The 18,752-nt window shown below is 38.9% G+C and overlaps 1 protein-coding gene across 7 annotated transcripts in view; it reads right to left on the bottom strand.

Moving 5' to 3' along the window:
* The window catches only part of RGS22 (regulator of G protein signaling 22), a 159,081-nt gene that overhangs the window by 88,570 nt on the left and 51,759 nt on the right, over positions 1–18,752 (bottom strand). For 6 of the 7 annotated variants that reach the window (XM_021089055.1, XM_021089056.1, XM_021089052.1 and 3 more), the window contains exons 7-9: positions 16,192–16,321; positions 12,501–13,104; positions 10,356–10,517 (exon numbers count right to left, since the gene is read on the bottom strand). In XM_021089055.1, the coding sequence (XP_020944714.1) occupies positions 10,356–10,517; positions 12,501–13,104; positions 16,192–16,321 (896 nt within the window). The remainder of the gene's footprint in view (positions 1–10,355; positions 10,518–12,500; positions 13,105–16,191; positions 16,322–18,752) is intronic. The other variant, XM_021089057.1, reaches the window with a different exon arrangement.

Genomic DNA, 18,752 nt, shown 5'->3' with positions numbered 1-18,752 from the left:
CTGTGGCTCAGCAGTAACAAACCTGACTAGTATCCATGAGGTTTCAGGTTCAATCCCTGGCCCCACTCAGTGGGTTAAGGATCCGGTGTTGCCGTGAGCTCTGGTGTAGGTCACAGACGCAGCTCGGATCTGGCATTGCTGTGGCTGTGGTGTAGCCTGAAGGCTACAGCGCTGATTAGACTCCTAGCCTGGGAACTTCCATATGCTGTGTGTGCAACCAAAAAAAAAAAAAAGTAAGAATTAATTTTATAACAATTTATATAATAAGTAAAAGACCAACAATACTGCCAGAAATTTAGGAAAAAGAATGTTTGGCACAATATCAAGGCCCCACTTAATTAGATGGATATTCTGGTACTTAGTCAATGGGCAAGCTCTATATTGGCAGGAGCGCTGACTCCAGCTGTCAGGGCCTGTTGTTAATTGCTTCTTGGACTAGGTTTTCCCCCTGCTGCCTGGCCCCCAAACGAATTTCCACTCCATACTTCAGGTTTTGGTAGAAAACTGCCTCCTTTTAAAAATAAGAAGGTTGATACTTCTTCTGATGTAAACACAGGTTAAAGTGAAAGAGAATCCAGATCCATAATTAGTTTAGGATCAGAAACCACCCTTTCAAGACCTGGGTGGTCATTTTACACTACATTGCAAAATCTTTACTTGCAGACTTGAAATTATCCCAAATTACCTCTTATTTTCAGGCCAACCAGTAAGTGGGCATATTTACAAGATCCCTATCCAATAAACCATACATGTGCTGGACAGGAAATCCAGGTATCTCAATTTTCTAACTCCCATCATTACAGTACATTCATATGACTCCATAAGTCCCTACTGCCCCTACTATTTTAATCCTGCATTCTTTTTTGTTGTTGTTGTTGTCTTTTTTGCCTTTTCTAGGGCCGCTTCCCATAGCATATGGAGGTTTCCAGGCTAGAGGTCGAATCGGAGCTGTAGCCACCGGCCTACTACATCACAGCCACAGCAGTGCAGGATCCGAGCCGCATCTGTGACCTACCCCACAGCTCACGGCAACGCCGGATCCCCAACCCACTGAGTGAGGCCAGCGATCAAACCTGCAACCTCATGGTTCCTAGTCAGATTCGTTAACCACTGCGCCACAATGGGAACTCCTAATCCTGCATTCTTATTACATTCATTGCATTAATTTATTAACCACAATGTGAATTCATCAAACATTGTGGACTATGTTTCATCAGTCAATCCTAAACTGGTATTATTCTTTTTCATACTTCCATCATACAAGTTCTCATGAATGTTGATTGTGCTCATCTTATTTCTCAAGCTCTAAAGAGTGGGAGAAGATATTTGCCACATAATACCCCCAAGGGAACTGTATCCAATACATGTGTTTGGAAACATGAAACATGCGTGTGTTTGTATATATACATAAACACACATATATAGATACATGTGCATGTAGATGTGTGTGGTATACACACACACACACACACATCTATATATCTCCTAACAGAAAAATGCATAAAGAAGATAAACAGGCAATTCATGAAAGCTGAAATTCAAAACTTAAATACAGTTACAGTCAAATCTTACAAATATAATGTTGATAGAAGACACAAAAGAGTACATACAACACAATTCTATTTTTATAAAATTGTAGACTAAACAGATACAAAAATATGTGTTTAGGAGTTCCTATTGTGGCTCAGTGGAAACAAGCCTGACTAGTATCCATGAGGATGCAGGTTTGATCCCTGGCCTCACTCAGCGGGTTAAGGATCCTGACTTGCTATGAGCTGTGAGGTAGGTCACAGATGTGGCTCAGATCCTACATTGCTGTGGCTGTGGTGTAGGCCAGCAGCTGCAGCTCTGATTCGTTAACCACATGCCAGGGAATTTTCACATGCCACAGGTGCAGCCCCCCCAATTTCTTTTTTTTTAAATGTGTTTAGGGATTTATCTGCATTCATGGATGGTAAAACTTTGAAGAAAATCAAGGTGATAATCACAAAATCAAATAGTGGTTACCTCCAAATAGGAGTGAGGATCAGGAGGGCATCTTTGAGGTCTTGGCAATGCTATATTTCCCAACCAATGTGGTGGTTACATTAAGTGTATCTTTATGTTTTATTCTGAATTTTAAAGAATATGCAGGATTTAGCAAGATCAAGAAAAAGGGTAAGAGAGGATGCTGGGAAAATGGCATTGTTTTAGTAGGTCTCATAATTCCTGCATAAAAAGACAGCACAACTAGATAACACAACCCCCAATTCACAGACATTTAGACAAAAATGTTAAAGTGAGAAGGATTCCCACAAACTCCAAAATACAAGTGAGTCCATAGATCAGCTCTAAGACCTGCACAATATTAGTGTGTGGGTGAGAAGATGGGAGTGCCTGATGGACCTGAGAATGGAAAAGCACCAAAGGAGCCACAGAAGCACAGCAGGCCCATCTGAGGTTAGCGATTGAGACTGGAAGGGCTTTTGCCCTCTCCAACACTGAGGGAGCACACACAAAACTCAATCATATTTCTATTTACCAACAATGAACAACTAGAAAGTCAAGGTAACAAAATGTATGAACTACGACACATGAAACAATTTGGGAGCATTATGATAACCAACCAGAAGTCGGTCTTAAAAAGTTAATACTGGAGTTCCTGTCGTGGCGCAGTGGTTAACGAATCCGACTAGGAACCATGAGGTTTCGGGTTCGGTCCCTGCCCTTGCTCAGTGGGTTAACGATCCGGCGTTGCCGTGAGCTGTGGTGTACGTTGCAGACGCGGCTCGGATCCCACGTTGCTGTGGCTCTGGCGTCGGCCGGTGGCTACAGCTCCGATTCAACCCCTAGCCTGGGAACCTCCATATGCCGCGGGAGCGGCCCAAGAAATAGCAACAACAACAACAACAACAAAAGACAAAAAGACAAAAAAAAAAAAAAAAAAGTTAATACTGTATAATTTAACTGTAGGACATTCCAAAAAGGGTAAAACTATAGTGACAAAGGACAGATCAGCAGTTGCTAAGCATTAGGAGTGGAGGACTTGCACGGCATGGAGAAGTTCCTGGGCCAGGGATTGAACCTGCACCACAGCAGTGATCTGAGCAGTGCCAATGCCAGATCCTTAACTGCTAGGCCACCAGGAAACTCCAAGAGCATCTTAAGGTGATAGAATTGTTTGTACAGTGATTGTCGTGGTAGTTATGTGAATCTATACAATTTGCTTTTCCTGTTAGTGAAAAACAGAAAAGAAGGAAAGAGGACAAATAGCCTTTTAAATAAATGAGGACGAACAACTGGATATCTATAAGCAAGGAAAAAAAAACCAAAATTGAACCCTCACCTAAACCTTACACCTGAAATAAAAATTAGTTCCAAATAGACCATGGGTTTAAATGTAAAACATAAATTTACAAGGATTTTAGGAAAAAAAACCCAAAAACATAGGAGACTATCTTCAGAATAAAGCACTAGGCAAAGAGGCTCTTAGGTTTAACACCAGAGGCATAATCCATAAAAGGAAGGTTGGAAAACTGGACCTCATCAAAGCTTAAAAATTTTGGTCTATGACAGAACTTTTTTTTTTAATCTCTCAGATATGGTTTATATTTAGCATTAATAGCGGTGTAGGCAGCAATATCTGACATAGGAAAGTTTGCATTAGTTGGATAAACTTAGCCCAAGAGGATATAACTGCTTCTACTCTAATGAAGCATACAGAGTAAAACTTATGTGGAACCCTAACCCTTCATTTGGAGAGTCACCCGAAATACTCCCCCCTCCCACCGACACACCCCCACCCCCCACCCCCCGGCAACCAGGGAAAATTCTAACACATGATTCAGATTTTCTCTTGCAAGTTGTTTTCTTTCTTGTTTGGATGGTCTTCTGTTGTTTGATTTGTCCTGTTTTGTCAGTGAATTAGTCTTCATAATTGACTATGGTAACATGAATTTATGAAAGTGGCATTTTCCATTTGCACCTCTAAATCCAGTTCTATACCACGTGATTCAGTCTGTTCTCTTGTGTATTTGTAACTCTCCTCCACATTGATGAGAATTCTGGTTCCCATTATCTACAATATTTCTATTTGTTTCCTTAATCTAGATTACTGGCTTCTTATAAAAGGATGTAATTTGGGAACAACCAGATGGAAGAGATGCACAAGGAAAGGTGTGTGTGTGTGTGTGTGCGCGCGCGCGCGCGCGCGCACACCACCTTCCAGCACCTCTACATGTTCACCAACTCAGAAGCTCTAAAAGGCTCTTTTAAAAAGTCTTTGTGTATATGCCTAGGAGTGGGATTGCTGGATCATATGGTAGTTCTATATTTGGTTTTCTGAGGTACCCCCATACTGTTTTCCATAGTGGTTGTACCAATTTACGTTCCCACCAACAGTGTAGGAAGGTTCCCTTTTCTCCAGTTCCTCTCCAGCATTTGTTATTTGTTGATTTGTTAATGATGGCCATTCTGACTGGTGTGAGGTGGTACTTCATTGTAGTTTTGATTTGCTTTTCTCTAATAAGTAGAGATGTTGAGCATTTTTTCATGTGCCTGTTGGGCATTCTTTGGAGAATTACCTTTTTTAGGATTTTTTCCCATTTTTCAGCTGGATTGTTTGGTTTTTTTGTTGTTGAGTTGGATAGGTTGCTTGTATACTTTGGAGTTTAGGCTCTTGTCTGTTGCATCATTTGCAAAAATTTTCTCCCATTCTGTGGATTGTCATTTCATTTCTTTAATGGTTTCCTTTGCTATGCAAAAGCTTTTGAGTTTAATTAGGTTCCATTGGTTTGTGTCTTTATTGTCATTATTCTAGGAGGTGGATCAAACAAGATGCTGCTGTGATTTATGTCAAAGAGTGTTCTGCCTATGTTTTCCTCTAGGAGTTCTACAGTATCTGGCCTTATACTTAGGTCTTTAATCCATTATGAGCTTATTTTTGTGTATGGTGTTAGATAGTGTTCTATTTTCATTCTTTTATATGTAGCTTTCCAGTTTTGCCTGCATTGTTTATTGAAGAGACTATCTTTCTTCCACTGTATGTTCTTGCCTCCTTTATCATAGATAAAGCTGACCATAGGTGCTTGGGTTATTTCTGGGCTTTCTATCTATTCCATTGATCTAGCCAAGATATGGAAAAAACCTAAATGTTCATCAACAGATGGATGGATTAAGAAGATGTGGTACCAGAGTTCCCATCGTGGCACAGCGGAAATGAAGCTGACTAGCATCCATGAGGACACAGGTTTGATCCCTGGCCTCGTTCAGTGGGTTAAGGACCCGGTGTTGCCATGAGCTGTGGTGTAGGTCTCAGACACAGCTTGGATCTGGCTTTGCTGTGGCTGTGGTGTAGGCTGGCAGCTATAGCTCCAATTCAACCCCTAGCCTGGGAATCTCCATATGTTATGGATACGGCTCTAAAAAGAGCAAAAAAAAAAAAAAAAAAAGATATGTTGGAATGGAATGCAATGGAATACTACTCAGCCATAAAAACAATGGAATACTATTCAGCCATAAAAACATAAATGAACGCCATTTGCAGCAACATGGATGGAACTGGAGATTCTCATACTAAGTGAAGTAAGCCAGAAAGAAAAAGGCAAATACCATATGATATCACTTATATGTGGAATCTAAAATATGGGACAGATGATCCTATCTACAAAACAGAAACAGATCACGGCCAAGGAGAGCAGACTTGTGATTCCTGGGGGGAGGAGGAAGGGGGGATGGACAGGCAGTTTAAGGTTTTTGGATGCAAACTGTTACATTTGGAATGGATGGGCACTGGGGCCCTATTGTACAGCACAGGGAACTGTGTGTGATTGGGTCACTTTGCTGTAAACAGAAATTGAAGAAACATTGTAAATCAAGTACACTTTAATAAAAAAAAAAAAGAAGTCGTCTTTGGAAAGCTTTTCTTTAAGAAGACAAGCTAAAGACTAGAAGAAAATATTTGCAAACTATACATCTCACTAATGACTAGTATCTATAATATAAAAAGAACTCTAAAACTTATAATAAGCAAGAAAATCCAATTACAAAATGGACAAAACACACATATATTTCACTGAAGGGGATATGCAAATGGAAAATAAGCGTATAAAAAAGTGTTCAGCACATTAAGGACCGGAGAGTTACAAAGTAAAACATTGGTGAGATACTAGAGTACTTATTAGAATGGCCAAAGTAGAAAATTGTGACAACATCGCACAACTGCAAGGATGCAGAAACACTGGATCATTAATACACTGCTGGTGGGAATGCAAAAGGGTACATCAACTCTGGAAAATAGTTTGGCAGTTTCTATTGAAACTAAAAACAGACTTACTATATGATCTACTAATCTCCCTCTTGGACATTTATCTCCGAGAAATGAAGAGTTATGTTCATCCAGAAATCTCCATATGAATATTCATAGCAGTTTTATTAGTAATATCAAAAGACTAAAAATAGGAGTTCCCGTTGTGGTCCAGTGGTAATGAACCCAACTAGTATCCATGAGGACATGAGTTCAATCCCTGGCCTTGCTCAGTGGGTCAAGGATCTGGCATTGCTGTGAACTGTGGTATAAGTCACAAAGGTGGCTCAGATTTGGCATTGCTGTGGCTGTGGCATAAGCCAGCAGCTGCAGCTCTGATTTGACCCCTAGCCTGGGAACTTCCATATGCTGCAGGTACAGTCCTAAAAAGACAAAAAAAAAAAAAAGACTGAAAGCAATCTTAATGTCCTTCATTGGGTGAATGATTGTGCAACATCCATATAATAGAATACTACTCAGCAAAGAAAAAGAACTATTGATACAACACTTGGATGGATTTCAAGAAATTATGCTGAATAAAAAAATAATCCCCATGGAGTTCCTGTTGTGGCGCAGTGGTTAACAAATCTGACTAGGAACCATGAGGTTGTGGGTTTAATCCCTGGCCTTGCTCAGTGGGTTAAGGATCTGGCATTGCCGTGAGCTGTGGTGTAGGTTGCAGACACGGCTCGGATCCCACGTTGCTGTGGCTCTGGCATAGGCTGGTGGCTACAGCTCCGATTCGACCCCTAGCTTGGGAACCTCCATATGCCACGGGAGCAGCCCAAGAAATGGCAAAAAGACAAAAAAAAAAAAAATCCCCAAAGATTACATATTGTATTATTTAATTTATATAATAAAGTAGTAGTTTCCAGGAATTAGAGACAGTGAGAAAAGGAAAGTGAAACCCATGCACCTACGGTGAACTAATCTATGACAAAGGAGACAAGAATATAAAATGGAGAAGAGATAGTCTCTTCAGTAAGTGATACTGGGAAAACTAGACAGCCACATGTAGAAGAATGAAATTAGAACACTTCCTAATACCATACACAAAAATAAACTCAAAATTGATTAAAGACCTAAATATAAGACCAGATACTATAAAACTCTTAGAGGAAAACATAAGCCGAATACTACTGGACATAAACCACAGCAATATCTTCTCATATCCACGTCCTAGAGTAATGACAATAAAAACAAAAATAAACGAGTGAGAGCTAATTAAAATTAAAAGTTTTTGTACAGCAAAGGAAACCCTAAACAAAATGAAAAGATAACCCACACAATGGGAGAAAATATTTGCAAATGAAACGACTGCCAAGGGATTAATCTCCAAAATTTATAAACACCTCCTGTAGTTCAATACCAAAAAAAACAAACAAACCCATCAAAAAATGGGCAGAAGATCTAAACAGACAATTCTCCAAAGAAGACATACAGATGGCAAAAAAAAAAAAACAAAAGAAAAGAAATTCAACATCACTAATCATTAGAGAAATGGAAATCAAAACTACTATGAGGTACCGGAATTTACACAGCCAGAATGGCTGTCATCAAAAAGCCTATAAACAATAAATGCTGGAGAGGGTGTGGAGAAAAGGGGACCCTCTTACACTGTTGGTAGGAATGTAAATTGGTGCAACCACTATGAAACACAGTATGGGGCATTCCTCAAAGAACTAAAAATATAATTACCATTTTATCCAGCAATCCCACTCCAGGGCATCTATCCAGAGAAAACCATGACTCGAAAAGATGCACTGTTCACTTCAGCACTATATACAATGGCCAAGACATGCACTGTTCACTTCAGCACTATATACAATAGCCAAGACATGGAAACAACCTAAATGTCCATCAACAGAGGAGTGGATAAAGAAGATGTGGTACATATACACAGTGGAATATTACTGAGCCATAAAAAGGAATGCAATAACGGCATCTGCAGCAACATGGATAGACCTATAGATTATCATGCTAAGTGAAGTTAATCTTATACTGAGACACCAATGTCATATGCTATCACTTATTTGCGGAATTTAAAAAAAAAAAAAAAAGGTTACAGTGAACTTATTTGTAGTACAGAAACTAACTCACAGACTTTGAAAAACTGATGGTTACCAAAGGAGACAGGTTGTAGGGGAGCGATAGGCTGGGTATTTGGGATGGAAATGTAAAATTGGGTTGTGAGGATGGATGTACAACTATAATCAAATTCACTGAGTTTAAAAAAAAAAAAGAAAAGAAAAGGAGAGGGAAAGAGGTATGTTTAGAAAGGGCTGTACAAGGGATACTTGTGATAATGCAACTTCTCTGTATCTTGACTGTAATGGCAAAAACATAGGATAAAACTATATAGAACCAACTATACACACACAGAAATAAATGCATGTAAAACTGGCAAAATATGAAAAAAGACTGGTGAGTTATATCAATGTCAATTTCCTCATTGCAATATTGTACCACATTATGCAAAATGTTACCTCTGGGGGAAACTGGATGAAAGGTATACAGAATCTCTTATTATTCTACCTTACAACTTTGTATACATCTACAATTATCTCAAAAAGTTAAATTTTAAAAAAGGAAAGCTTCTACTGTATTAGCAATGTTTTATTAAGTAGGATGGTATGTATATAGGTACTTATTCTAGTGTAATTTATGTTTCTGCATGTCTTAAATATGTAAGAATAGAAGTTTTTAAAGAAAGATAAACAGCATTCTCTCTATATATGGAAAAACACAACATATACAAGTAATCTGGAAAACCTAGATGAGAGATATTGCCAGAGAGGCAGGCAAGAGACAAATCATGATGACCTTATTTTCGAACTAAAGGAATCTAAACTTTACACCGAAAGCTTCGGGGTAACTAGTGAAAGATTTAAAGAAAGAAGTGATGTAATCAGATCCATCACAGCCACGATGGACAGCTCACTGATCCTTAGATGGCACACATTTTTTTTTTTTTCTTTTTAGGGCCACACCCTGTGGCATATGGAGGTTCCCAGGCTAGGGGTCTAATCGGAGCTACAGTGGCTGGCCAAAGCCACAGCCACAGCAGCACCAGATCTGAGCTGCATCTGCAACTACACCACAGCTCATAGCAATGCTGGATCCTTAACCCACTGAGCGAGGCCAGGGATTGAACCCGCAACCTCATGGTTCCTAGTCAGATTCGTTTCCACTGCACCATGTTGGGAACTCCACAGACGGCACACATTTCCTCCACTAAGTCCATTCTCTTTTTCTTGCTTAGAGTCCCTAGAGTCCCAGGTGAAATATTACCTCTTCTCTGCCTCCTGTGCATTCACCACACTTTCTTTTATTACACTCATTTCACCTGTATGTTCTTCCCACTAGACCAGGATCTCTAGATGGGACTATGTTTTGCCCTTGTAACCTTAGCTCAGCAGTGGCGCACAGCAAGTGCGCACAGAATGTTTATTGAGAAGATAAATCTAACTCAAGCTATATGTACACATGTATGTGTACACACACACACACACACACAAATTTGATGAGATCCTGAGTGTAAAAAGATCAGCTGTAGAAGAACGCGCTCACAAAGTTAAAATGGAATTTAAGTGCCATCCAGTCTCATCGGGGATTGAAAGACCCTCAAACATCCAAATTACCTAAGGGAAAGGTACCTTAAGGAAGACCAAAGATATAATAATATTGTCAGTTTACATTTTCATAAGTTATGTATCCTTAAGACAAAAACGAACATATAATTTGTAACTAGCATAAGACAAGTGAAAGCAAATAACTTTGATTCACATTCTTTTCTTTCATTTTTTTTTTTGTCTTTTGTTTTTTTAGGGCCACACTCGTGGCATATGGGGGTTCCCAGGCTAGGGGTCGAATCGGAGCTGTTGCTGCCGGCCTACGCCAGAACCACAGCAACACCAGATCTGAGCCGCGTCTTCGACCTACACCACAGCTCATGGCAACGCCCGATCCTTAACCCACTGAGGAGGCCAGGGATCGAACCCGTAACCTCATGGTTCCTAGTCGGATTCATTTCCACTGTGGCACGACAGGAACTCCCACATAATTTTCTTACCAGTAAAGAAGTAAGGGTTTTACAACCTCAGTCTGAATATTTTTCAAGTGTTCTTCCTTCCACTGAGATCCATCTAGCAGTTTGAATTTTGATAAGATTTCTGTAGAAAGGTAACAATCTCCACTGCTCACTAGATAGCGCTTTTTCATCTTCTCTAGATGTCTGAAATAAAACACATATGCATGCACATTAATACATTTTTCAATTAGCCAAATATTTTCACTTACGAAATGTTTCCGACAAGTAATGAACTATGGGGGTTTTTGTTTTTTGCTTTTTAGAGCCGCACCTGCGGCATATGGAAGTTCCCAGGCTAGGGATCAAGTCGGAGCCAACTGCCTGCACCACAGCCACAGCAATGCAGGTTCCAAGCCACGTCTGCAACCTACACCACAACTCATGGCAACACCGGATCCTTAACCAAAGCCAGGGGTCAAAACCACACCCTCATGGATACTAGTTAGATTCGCTTCCGCTGTGCCACAATGGGAACTCCACCACGAACTATCTTAAAACCAAAAGTGAGTTACAGGGATATCAATGTGGAGATAAAAACATTTCTCACAGGTATGGGGATGAGAAGGGTATTTTTGGTAGGCTGAGCAATGCCCTAACACAGATGGTCCTAAGCTCCAGAACCTAAGAATGTTATGTAATAGAAGGGATTGTGCAGATGTGATTAGGATTTTGAGGAGATTATCCTGGATTATCTAGTTGGCCTTAATGTAATCACAGCAGTCCTTCTAAGAGGGAGGCAGGAAGGTAAGAGTCATTGGGAAGAAAAGATGTGAGGATAGAAGCAGAGGTCAGAGAGGAGACAAGATGTTATGTGGCTGCCTTTGAAGAGGCGGAAGGGACCACGAACCAAGGAAACCAGGTGGCCTCAGAAGCCGGAAAAGGCAAGGAAATAACTGCTCCCCTAGAGTATCCAGAAGGAATACAGTTCAGCATACCTATTATAGACTTCTAACCCTCTCACTGTTAGAGAATTAATTTGTGTTGCTTTAAGCCACAAAGTTTGTTACAGCCCCAACAGCAACTAATAGAGTATTAATTCTGAAGAACCCTTGCAGGTTGCTTGCATGTATCTCCCCCAGTGTATCTTGAAAAGCAGTAGTAGCCTTCCACTCCAGGATCAATCAGGTCATGCTTCACAATAATAATCATTTGGTAATCCCTGCTCTTATAACTATGTACAATGATGAGCTCTATGATCTAAATGCCACTGAAAGAACCGGCATGACTCAGTCACACTAGTAATCACTCAGTCAGTCTCTTAATGGGAACTGCAATCTGTGATAGCTGATGTGCTTCAGGGCAGGAGAACACAGACAAAATAAGGACTTTCTCCTAAAGCATGGTCCTCTTAAGGTTCTTAAGACTCAGAGTGACCTAAAATATATGGAGCAGTCAAAGACCTGAAACCCATCAGACCTCTCCAAAGGGCTCTGGAGATGATATCTAGCAGATATCTCATTCAGATGTGAATATCTAAGTGGCATCCAATTAAACATCATAGAATTTGTTAATAGAGATGGCTGTTAGGAAAGGTGTATTTATGAGAGGTATCTTATGCCAATGTGGATGCATATATATGATAAAATTTTTTCCTATAAAAATACATCACTGGGACATTATAAAAATAAAATTGATTAATTTCAAAGCAGGTTTAGAATCTATAAGAAAAGAGACTATGTTTAAAAGCAAGTAACTTCTGGGAGTTCCTGTCATGGCACAGTGGTTAACGAATCTGACTAGAAACTATGAGGTTGCGGGTTCGATCCCTGGCCTCGCTCTGTGGGGTGGGGATCCCGCGTTGCTGTGGCTGTGGTGTAGGCCAGTGGCTACAGCTCTGATTAGACCCCTAGCCTGGGAACCTCCATATGCTGTGGGAGCGGCCCTAGAAAAGGCAAAAAGACATAAAAAAAAAAAAGCAAATAACTGCTACTATTAAATAACTGCTACTATGAAATCACAGAAATAGTGAACATCTATATTTTTTTTTAAATCTTATTATTCATTCCTTTAAAAGTATAAATTACATTTACATATTTATTTCAGGCCTTCTGCCTGTGCTTAAATGACCCAAATTAATATCCTATAATTTGGTTTTTAAAGTATTGAAATATAAAAAAATGGAAATACCTTTGATGTCTTCCAGGGTCCTTAAGAACTTTTAACCTCTCAATATCCATCCATAGCCACCAATATCTCTCCCCTAATGTACCTTTTACAAATTTCTTAAATCTTTCAAACTCCTTTCTGTTGCCAATGTCATAAGTTTTATGAGAAATACACCAATCAGCCCTGCTCTCTATTCCAACACTCTCAGGTTTTGAAACTGCTTCTTTTAAACTCTCTTCCGACTTTATGGTTTGAATCATTTCACTTGGCAAAACATTCCTGCCAGAGGTAAGCCTCAAACACTCCTCAAATACCACTTCTGTTACATTGTTGAAATTTATATAATCTGGACTTTCTTTAAGTGGCACTCCAAGAATTTGATGAATTGCTGCTCTCAAAATAAAGTTTACATAAGATCTTAAAAATTCTTCACATGTTGAGAAATGCAATGTCAGGCTTTTATCAACATCCTGTTGCTTTTCGAGGTATATCCTCAGGAGAGCTTGAGAAGGAGTGTCTTGTAGAGATACAGACCCATCTTCTTCAAACGCAGAAATTAACCCAGTGCTTTTAGATGAGCCTCTTTTCGTCCTGGGGTGAACTCCATCATCAAAGATACAACTTTCTATATTAAATCAGAAAAGACTATTAGATCATACACGAATGTAAAGTTTTTAAAAAATCATTAATTAGATGTTATAGAATTAGGATGGCAAATGGGCTTATAGATAGTAACTGTAGGGACCAGTGCCTTGAGGAGTCTAAAGCCACGTTTGGGACCAGCAGCAAAAAAGAACTACCAACAGGGGTCAGCTGTGTCTTCCCTGCACATGAAAGGGGATGCTGGTGGCAGATGAACTAAATATTCAATATCCTTAACAAAGAGGATTTTCAAAAAGATGTTATATACTTTTAAGATGTAATATTTCAGGCTGATAATGTCAACAGATAAAGGGCAAATCTATAAAAGAATTAGGATGTGCACATCAAATGATTGCACATGCTTTTTGTGTGTGTGTGGCTTGGATGATTTTATTTTTTCATTATTATTAAAGCATAGGTGACTTACAGTGTTGTGCCAATTTCTGATATACAGCAGTGATTTGGTCATACATACACATTCTTTTTCTCATGCTATCTTCCATCATGTTCTATCCTAAGAGATTACAGTTCCCTGTGCTATATAGTAGAACCTCAATGTTTATACATTCTAAATGTAATAGTTTGCATCTACCAACCCCAAACTCCCTATCCATCCCACTCCCTTCCCCTCCCCCCAGGAACCACAAGTCTGTTCTCCATATCTGTGAGTCTGTCTCTGTTCTGTAGATAGGTTCGTTTGTGCCATATTTTAGATTCTACCATATGATCCAGCAATCCCACTCCTGGGAAAAACTACAATTCAAAAAGATACATGCACCCATATATTCACAGCAGCACTATTTACAATAGCCAAGACATGGAAACAACCTAAATGTCCATCAGTAAATGAATGGATTAAGAAGATGTGGTCATATGCACAATGGAATACCACTCAGCCGTAAAAAAGAATAAAATAATGCCATTTGTAGCAACATGGATGCAACTAGAAATTTTCATATTAAGTAAAGTAAGATATCCCTTATATGTGGAATCTAAAATATGACACAAATGTATTGCTTTAATATTTCATAAAATATAGTAAAATAAAATTAGCTACCATAGATGATGAGATGATAGATGAAGAGATCAGAAGTAGAATCACAGAAGCAATGTTTATTATTATTATTTTTTTTTTAGGGCCACACGCATGGCATATGGAAACGGTCAAACTGGAGCTGCAGTTGCTGGCCTACACCACAGCTCATGTCAATGCCAGATCCTTACCCACTGAGTGAGGCCAGGGATCAAACCTGCATCCTCATGGTTACTAGTCAGGTTCATCACTGCTGAGCCACAACAGCAACTCCATAGTAGCAATTTTTAAAGATTTAATTACTACTATATTCACAACCTATCATTAAAATTGCAGAAGGCCCTTATAAAGGCTATGATTACAAAAAGATTGCTTTTATACTTTTTCTAAAGATATAGTCTAGCTCCTTTTTTTTTTTTTTTTTTTTTTTTTTTTTTTTTTGTCTTTCAGAAATCAGTGAAATAGCTGGTATCAGAGCTTTATTTCACATGGAAAATCTACCCCTTGCAAAGCTGTGGATCTGGAAAACTCTGATCCATGTGTCCTCAGTTTTCTCAGTGAGAGGTTTCACATCTTAATGGAAATGTTTCATTATGATTTTAATTGAAAATAAATACACCAAATTTCCTCAGTATCCCCTGCGAAAGGATATTCCACTCAACCCCATAGACTTGGAGGTAGGCGCTAGGCTGGCATTTCTCCTCCCTGCCCTCCTGCTATCCTTTCTCTTCCTGTTTACTAACTTTACTCTCCAATTTTCTACTTTACTGCTTGGGGGAAATACTAAGAAATCTGTAAATTCAGCAATTTTCAATTAGACTATTGAAAAAGTTCCTCTTTACCTAGATTTAGGTTCAATTCCAGAGAATCTAGACTTATTACCCCCAGAGGTTGCTTGCCTATACTTTGCAGAAGAATTACATAAAGAACTATTAGTGGGAGTTCCCGTCGTGGTGGTGCAGTGGTTAACGAATCTAACTAGGAACCATGGGGTTGCGGGTTCGATCCCTGGCCTTGCTCAGTGGGTTAACAATCCGGTGTTGCCGTGAGCTGTGGTGTAGGTCGCAGACACGGCTCGGATCCCTCGTTGCTGTGGCTCTGGCATAGGCCGGTGGCTATGGCTCCGATTAGACCCCTAGCCTGGGAACCTCCATATAGAAATGGCAAAAAGCCAAAAAGCCAGAAAAAAAAAGAAAAAAGAAAAGAAAAAAAAGAACTATTAGTGAATTGCTGAGTTCCTCTCCTGAATCCCAGTGCTAGATTTTTTTTCCTCTAACAATGTCATATGTCAGTTACTCCCATTTCTGGAAATTCCTTTTATTTATGAAAAGTTTGTGTCACCCACAAAAGTTCCCCACAGTAGAAATTTACTTACTTTTCAAGGTGAAAAAGAGTCTCACCTTAAAAGCAGAAGGAAACTCAACTTCTGTGACTCACTATTTACTTTCAAGAAGAAAGGCTGCACCCACTTTATTTTATTTTTATTTTTTATTTTTTAACCTTTTTTTCTTTTTATTTTTTTACCTTTTATTTTTTTTCTACTGAACAGAATGGTGACCCAGTTACACATACATGTGTATATTCTTTTTTCTCACATTATCATGCTCCATCATAAGTGACTAGTTCCCCACTTTATTTTAAAGGCTTACTAATAAGAATTTATAAACTGTAATAGGAAATAAAGACAAACATTTATTGACTGCCTATTAGATACCAAGCCCTAGGCCAGGTGTTTCTATGTGTTTAGTATGTATGTTATCATTTTAATCTTTACAGATGATGAAAACAAGGCTCCCAGAGGTGGAATAATTTAATGAAGTCACAAACTAATAAGCATCAGAGTTGATTTCTAAACCCATCCTCTTTTCACTGTACTAGGCTCTTTCTTAAAAAACAATAGAAAGTGGAATTGGAAGGAGAGATAATTAGATTAATTTTTCTTCTTCATCCACCAAATGTTATACTGTAAGTTTAGAACAACAGCAACAAAAGACTTTAAGTGGAGTTGTGAGGTCATTCTTATCCTTTTTAACTTACCAGAAACACTTGAAATAACTGGTGATTCAGTTTTGTGATGGAGTATATAAGATGGTAATGAAAAAGTTGATACTGTCTGCTGGCTTTGTTTTGCTAATGCAAACCAATCTTTTGTTTGAGTATAGGAAGCCTAGGAAGAAAGGAACACATTTGTTTAACATGAGATCAGCAGTGTTCTTCCAACCACAAACATGGACAATTCATTATTCCATTTGTATAGCATAATATGTAAAAGGAAAATTATGCCATAAAAAAAGAATGTTGTACATAGAAAAATTAATTAGCTGAGAATAATGGGAAAGAAATTTCAATGTAGACTTTTTCCCTATTAGAAGGCCAAAGGGAAAAAAAAATGGGCCCAATACCCATCATATTCTTCACTCTTCCACCAGAAGCATGCAACCCTACTTCCTGGCTTCACTATAAATTCATGCCATCTAACTTTAACTTAGCAGTTATCATGGCTCATCCGTCTTTGGATGCATCTTTTGCCAGCTGCTCCCATTTACAACTTTCTCAATTATTTCATGCCCTCAATTCTGTCTGGCCTGGCTCGGGGTCTTTAACATTTCCTCACGAATATGACAAAGACTTACTCTTAGTAGCACTGGAAACCTCTGTGCTCAACTCTCAGTTTTCACAGCTTTGCTTGGGTTGGATGCTTCCTGGAGGCTGGTTCCTAACTCACCTGCCCCTGGACGGAGCCCTCCATTTTTCCTTTCTTTTGGGTACTACTGAGCCAGCTGACCCAATTCCCAACATGGCCTGCAGCTTCTAGGACCCCAATCCTAAGAAACTCCACCTCAGATTTCCTGGGAAAATTCCTCTTGCCACTTCTCTTAGTAATGTCCTCACCTACTTTTCCAGGATAATCCAAGTTGTTCAACAGAAGCAGAGAAGGGAGTGTCTGGCGTTACCCTCATTTCTCCTTACTCCAACCACGTCAGCTGGTTGGCCCTTAGCTTAAGGAACACTCACAGAACAGCCAAGGCTCAAATGGAATAGATACCATGCCCTGACTATTCTGCACAATCAGCAGAGCAAGTCAGGCCACACAATAAGACCAAAAGCAAGCGAGAGAAATGTCAGGTGCCATCTGTATCATCACTGTCCCTCTTAGAGGTAAGGTTTCCTCGGTAGATAAAAGTTTTGAATCTAATTTTCCTTCATTTCCTCTAAAACCAAGTCATTTATTATTAATTATATGTTCATTCAACATATTTACTGAATGGCTACTTTATTCCAAGCAGTATCCTAAGCACTGAGATGAAGCCAAAATGTTTCAGGAATTTCAATGAATTTGAGAAAGACTAACACACAAGAGTCCTTGCTATTTCAACTGCACACACACAAAAAATGAGATAGTGCAAGACAGGGGAAAAGAAGTAGTTATCCAGACATAAAAGCAGTTAACTATTCCACTTTATACTCTTAAAAGATAGGTCAACTGTATGTGTTTAGATGGTATAACATAAGACTCGAAGAAATACAACCAATTAGCATAAAGATTAATCTCTCTATATGGTCATGGTTTAAGGATTTGAGGGCCCAAAGAATACTGAATCCTCAAAGTGCAAAAGCTATTAAAAGGAAAATATATAGTTAAATATTATTCAAGTAAACAGCAGAAGTAAATTAGTTTGGTTTTTATTCTTTCATATTTGATCCAATTTACATGTAAGGAATTGGAATTTATTCCCCCAGGTTTATTCTTTCTTTGGACATTTACTGACTTTTACTATCAGTACATACTTTTTTGACATTCTTAACAATACTATATATAATACATAAGTTAGGGGAAAAAAAAGTACCTAAAAAAAATAAGAGAGAGGAGAAAAATGTGCCTTTGGCACATCCCTGAGCATTCTTCAGCAGAAATAATGGAACTGGCATAATTTTTAACATTTTTGCCAAATATTACTGATAGAATTGCCAAATGACAAAATCAGATAGGAGCTTACACATGAAAAAAAATGTTCAAATAAGATAAGACTATCCACTCCAAAAGGGATGGCAAATAGTTTTAATCTTATATGACATCTTTGATCAATTGGAAGTGCCTGCTTAGAATGCTGTGTTGAAAAGAATTTGGAGCCAAGTCCAAGCTCAGCAGGAAAATTGCCATGATTGATTAGCAATGTCTGTCATGAATGTAAAATAGGGTAACGGCAACACATGGGTAGCATATTTACAATTCCTGGTTTTGTATTGTGCATTGGAATATGTTACCAGAGAGAAGATACGATAATTAGAGAATGAGAGAAGCAGACTCCATGACCCCAAAATATGCCACTTTGGTGTGTCTATTATTATGAGGCAAAGGAAATTAACACCCAGCAGACTGGAGAAAAACTTCCATCTCTCCTTTAACTACTTAAAAGAATTTAGATAGGGGGCCCGGGCTCAAAGAGAGCTATTACCAGAGATAACATCTCTTTCTGGCCACACCCACACTATGTGGAAGTTCCCGGACCAGGGATTGAACTCACACCACAACCGCAACCCAAGCCACTGCAGGTCACGGCAAGTTATTGTGAGGATCCAATGTCGAATGCTTAACA

The sequence above is a fragment of the Sus scrofa genome, chromosome 4 (genome assembly GCF_000003025.6).
Source record: "Sus scrofa isolate TJ Tabasco breed Duroc chromosome 4, Sscrofa11.1, whole genome shotgun sequence".
Taxonomy (NCBI): domain Eukaryota; kingdom Metazoa; phylum Chordata; class Mammalia; order Artiodactyla; family Suidae; genus Sus; species Sus scrofa.
The sequence above is the reverse complement of the archived record's forward strand: the minus strand, read 5'-3'. Positions and strand labels throughout refer to the sequence as shown.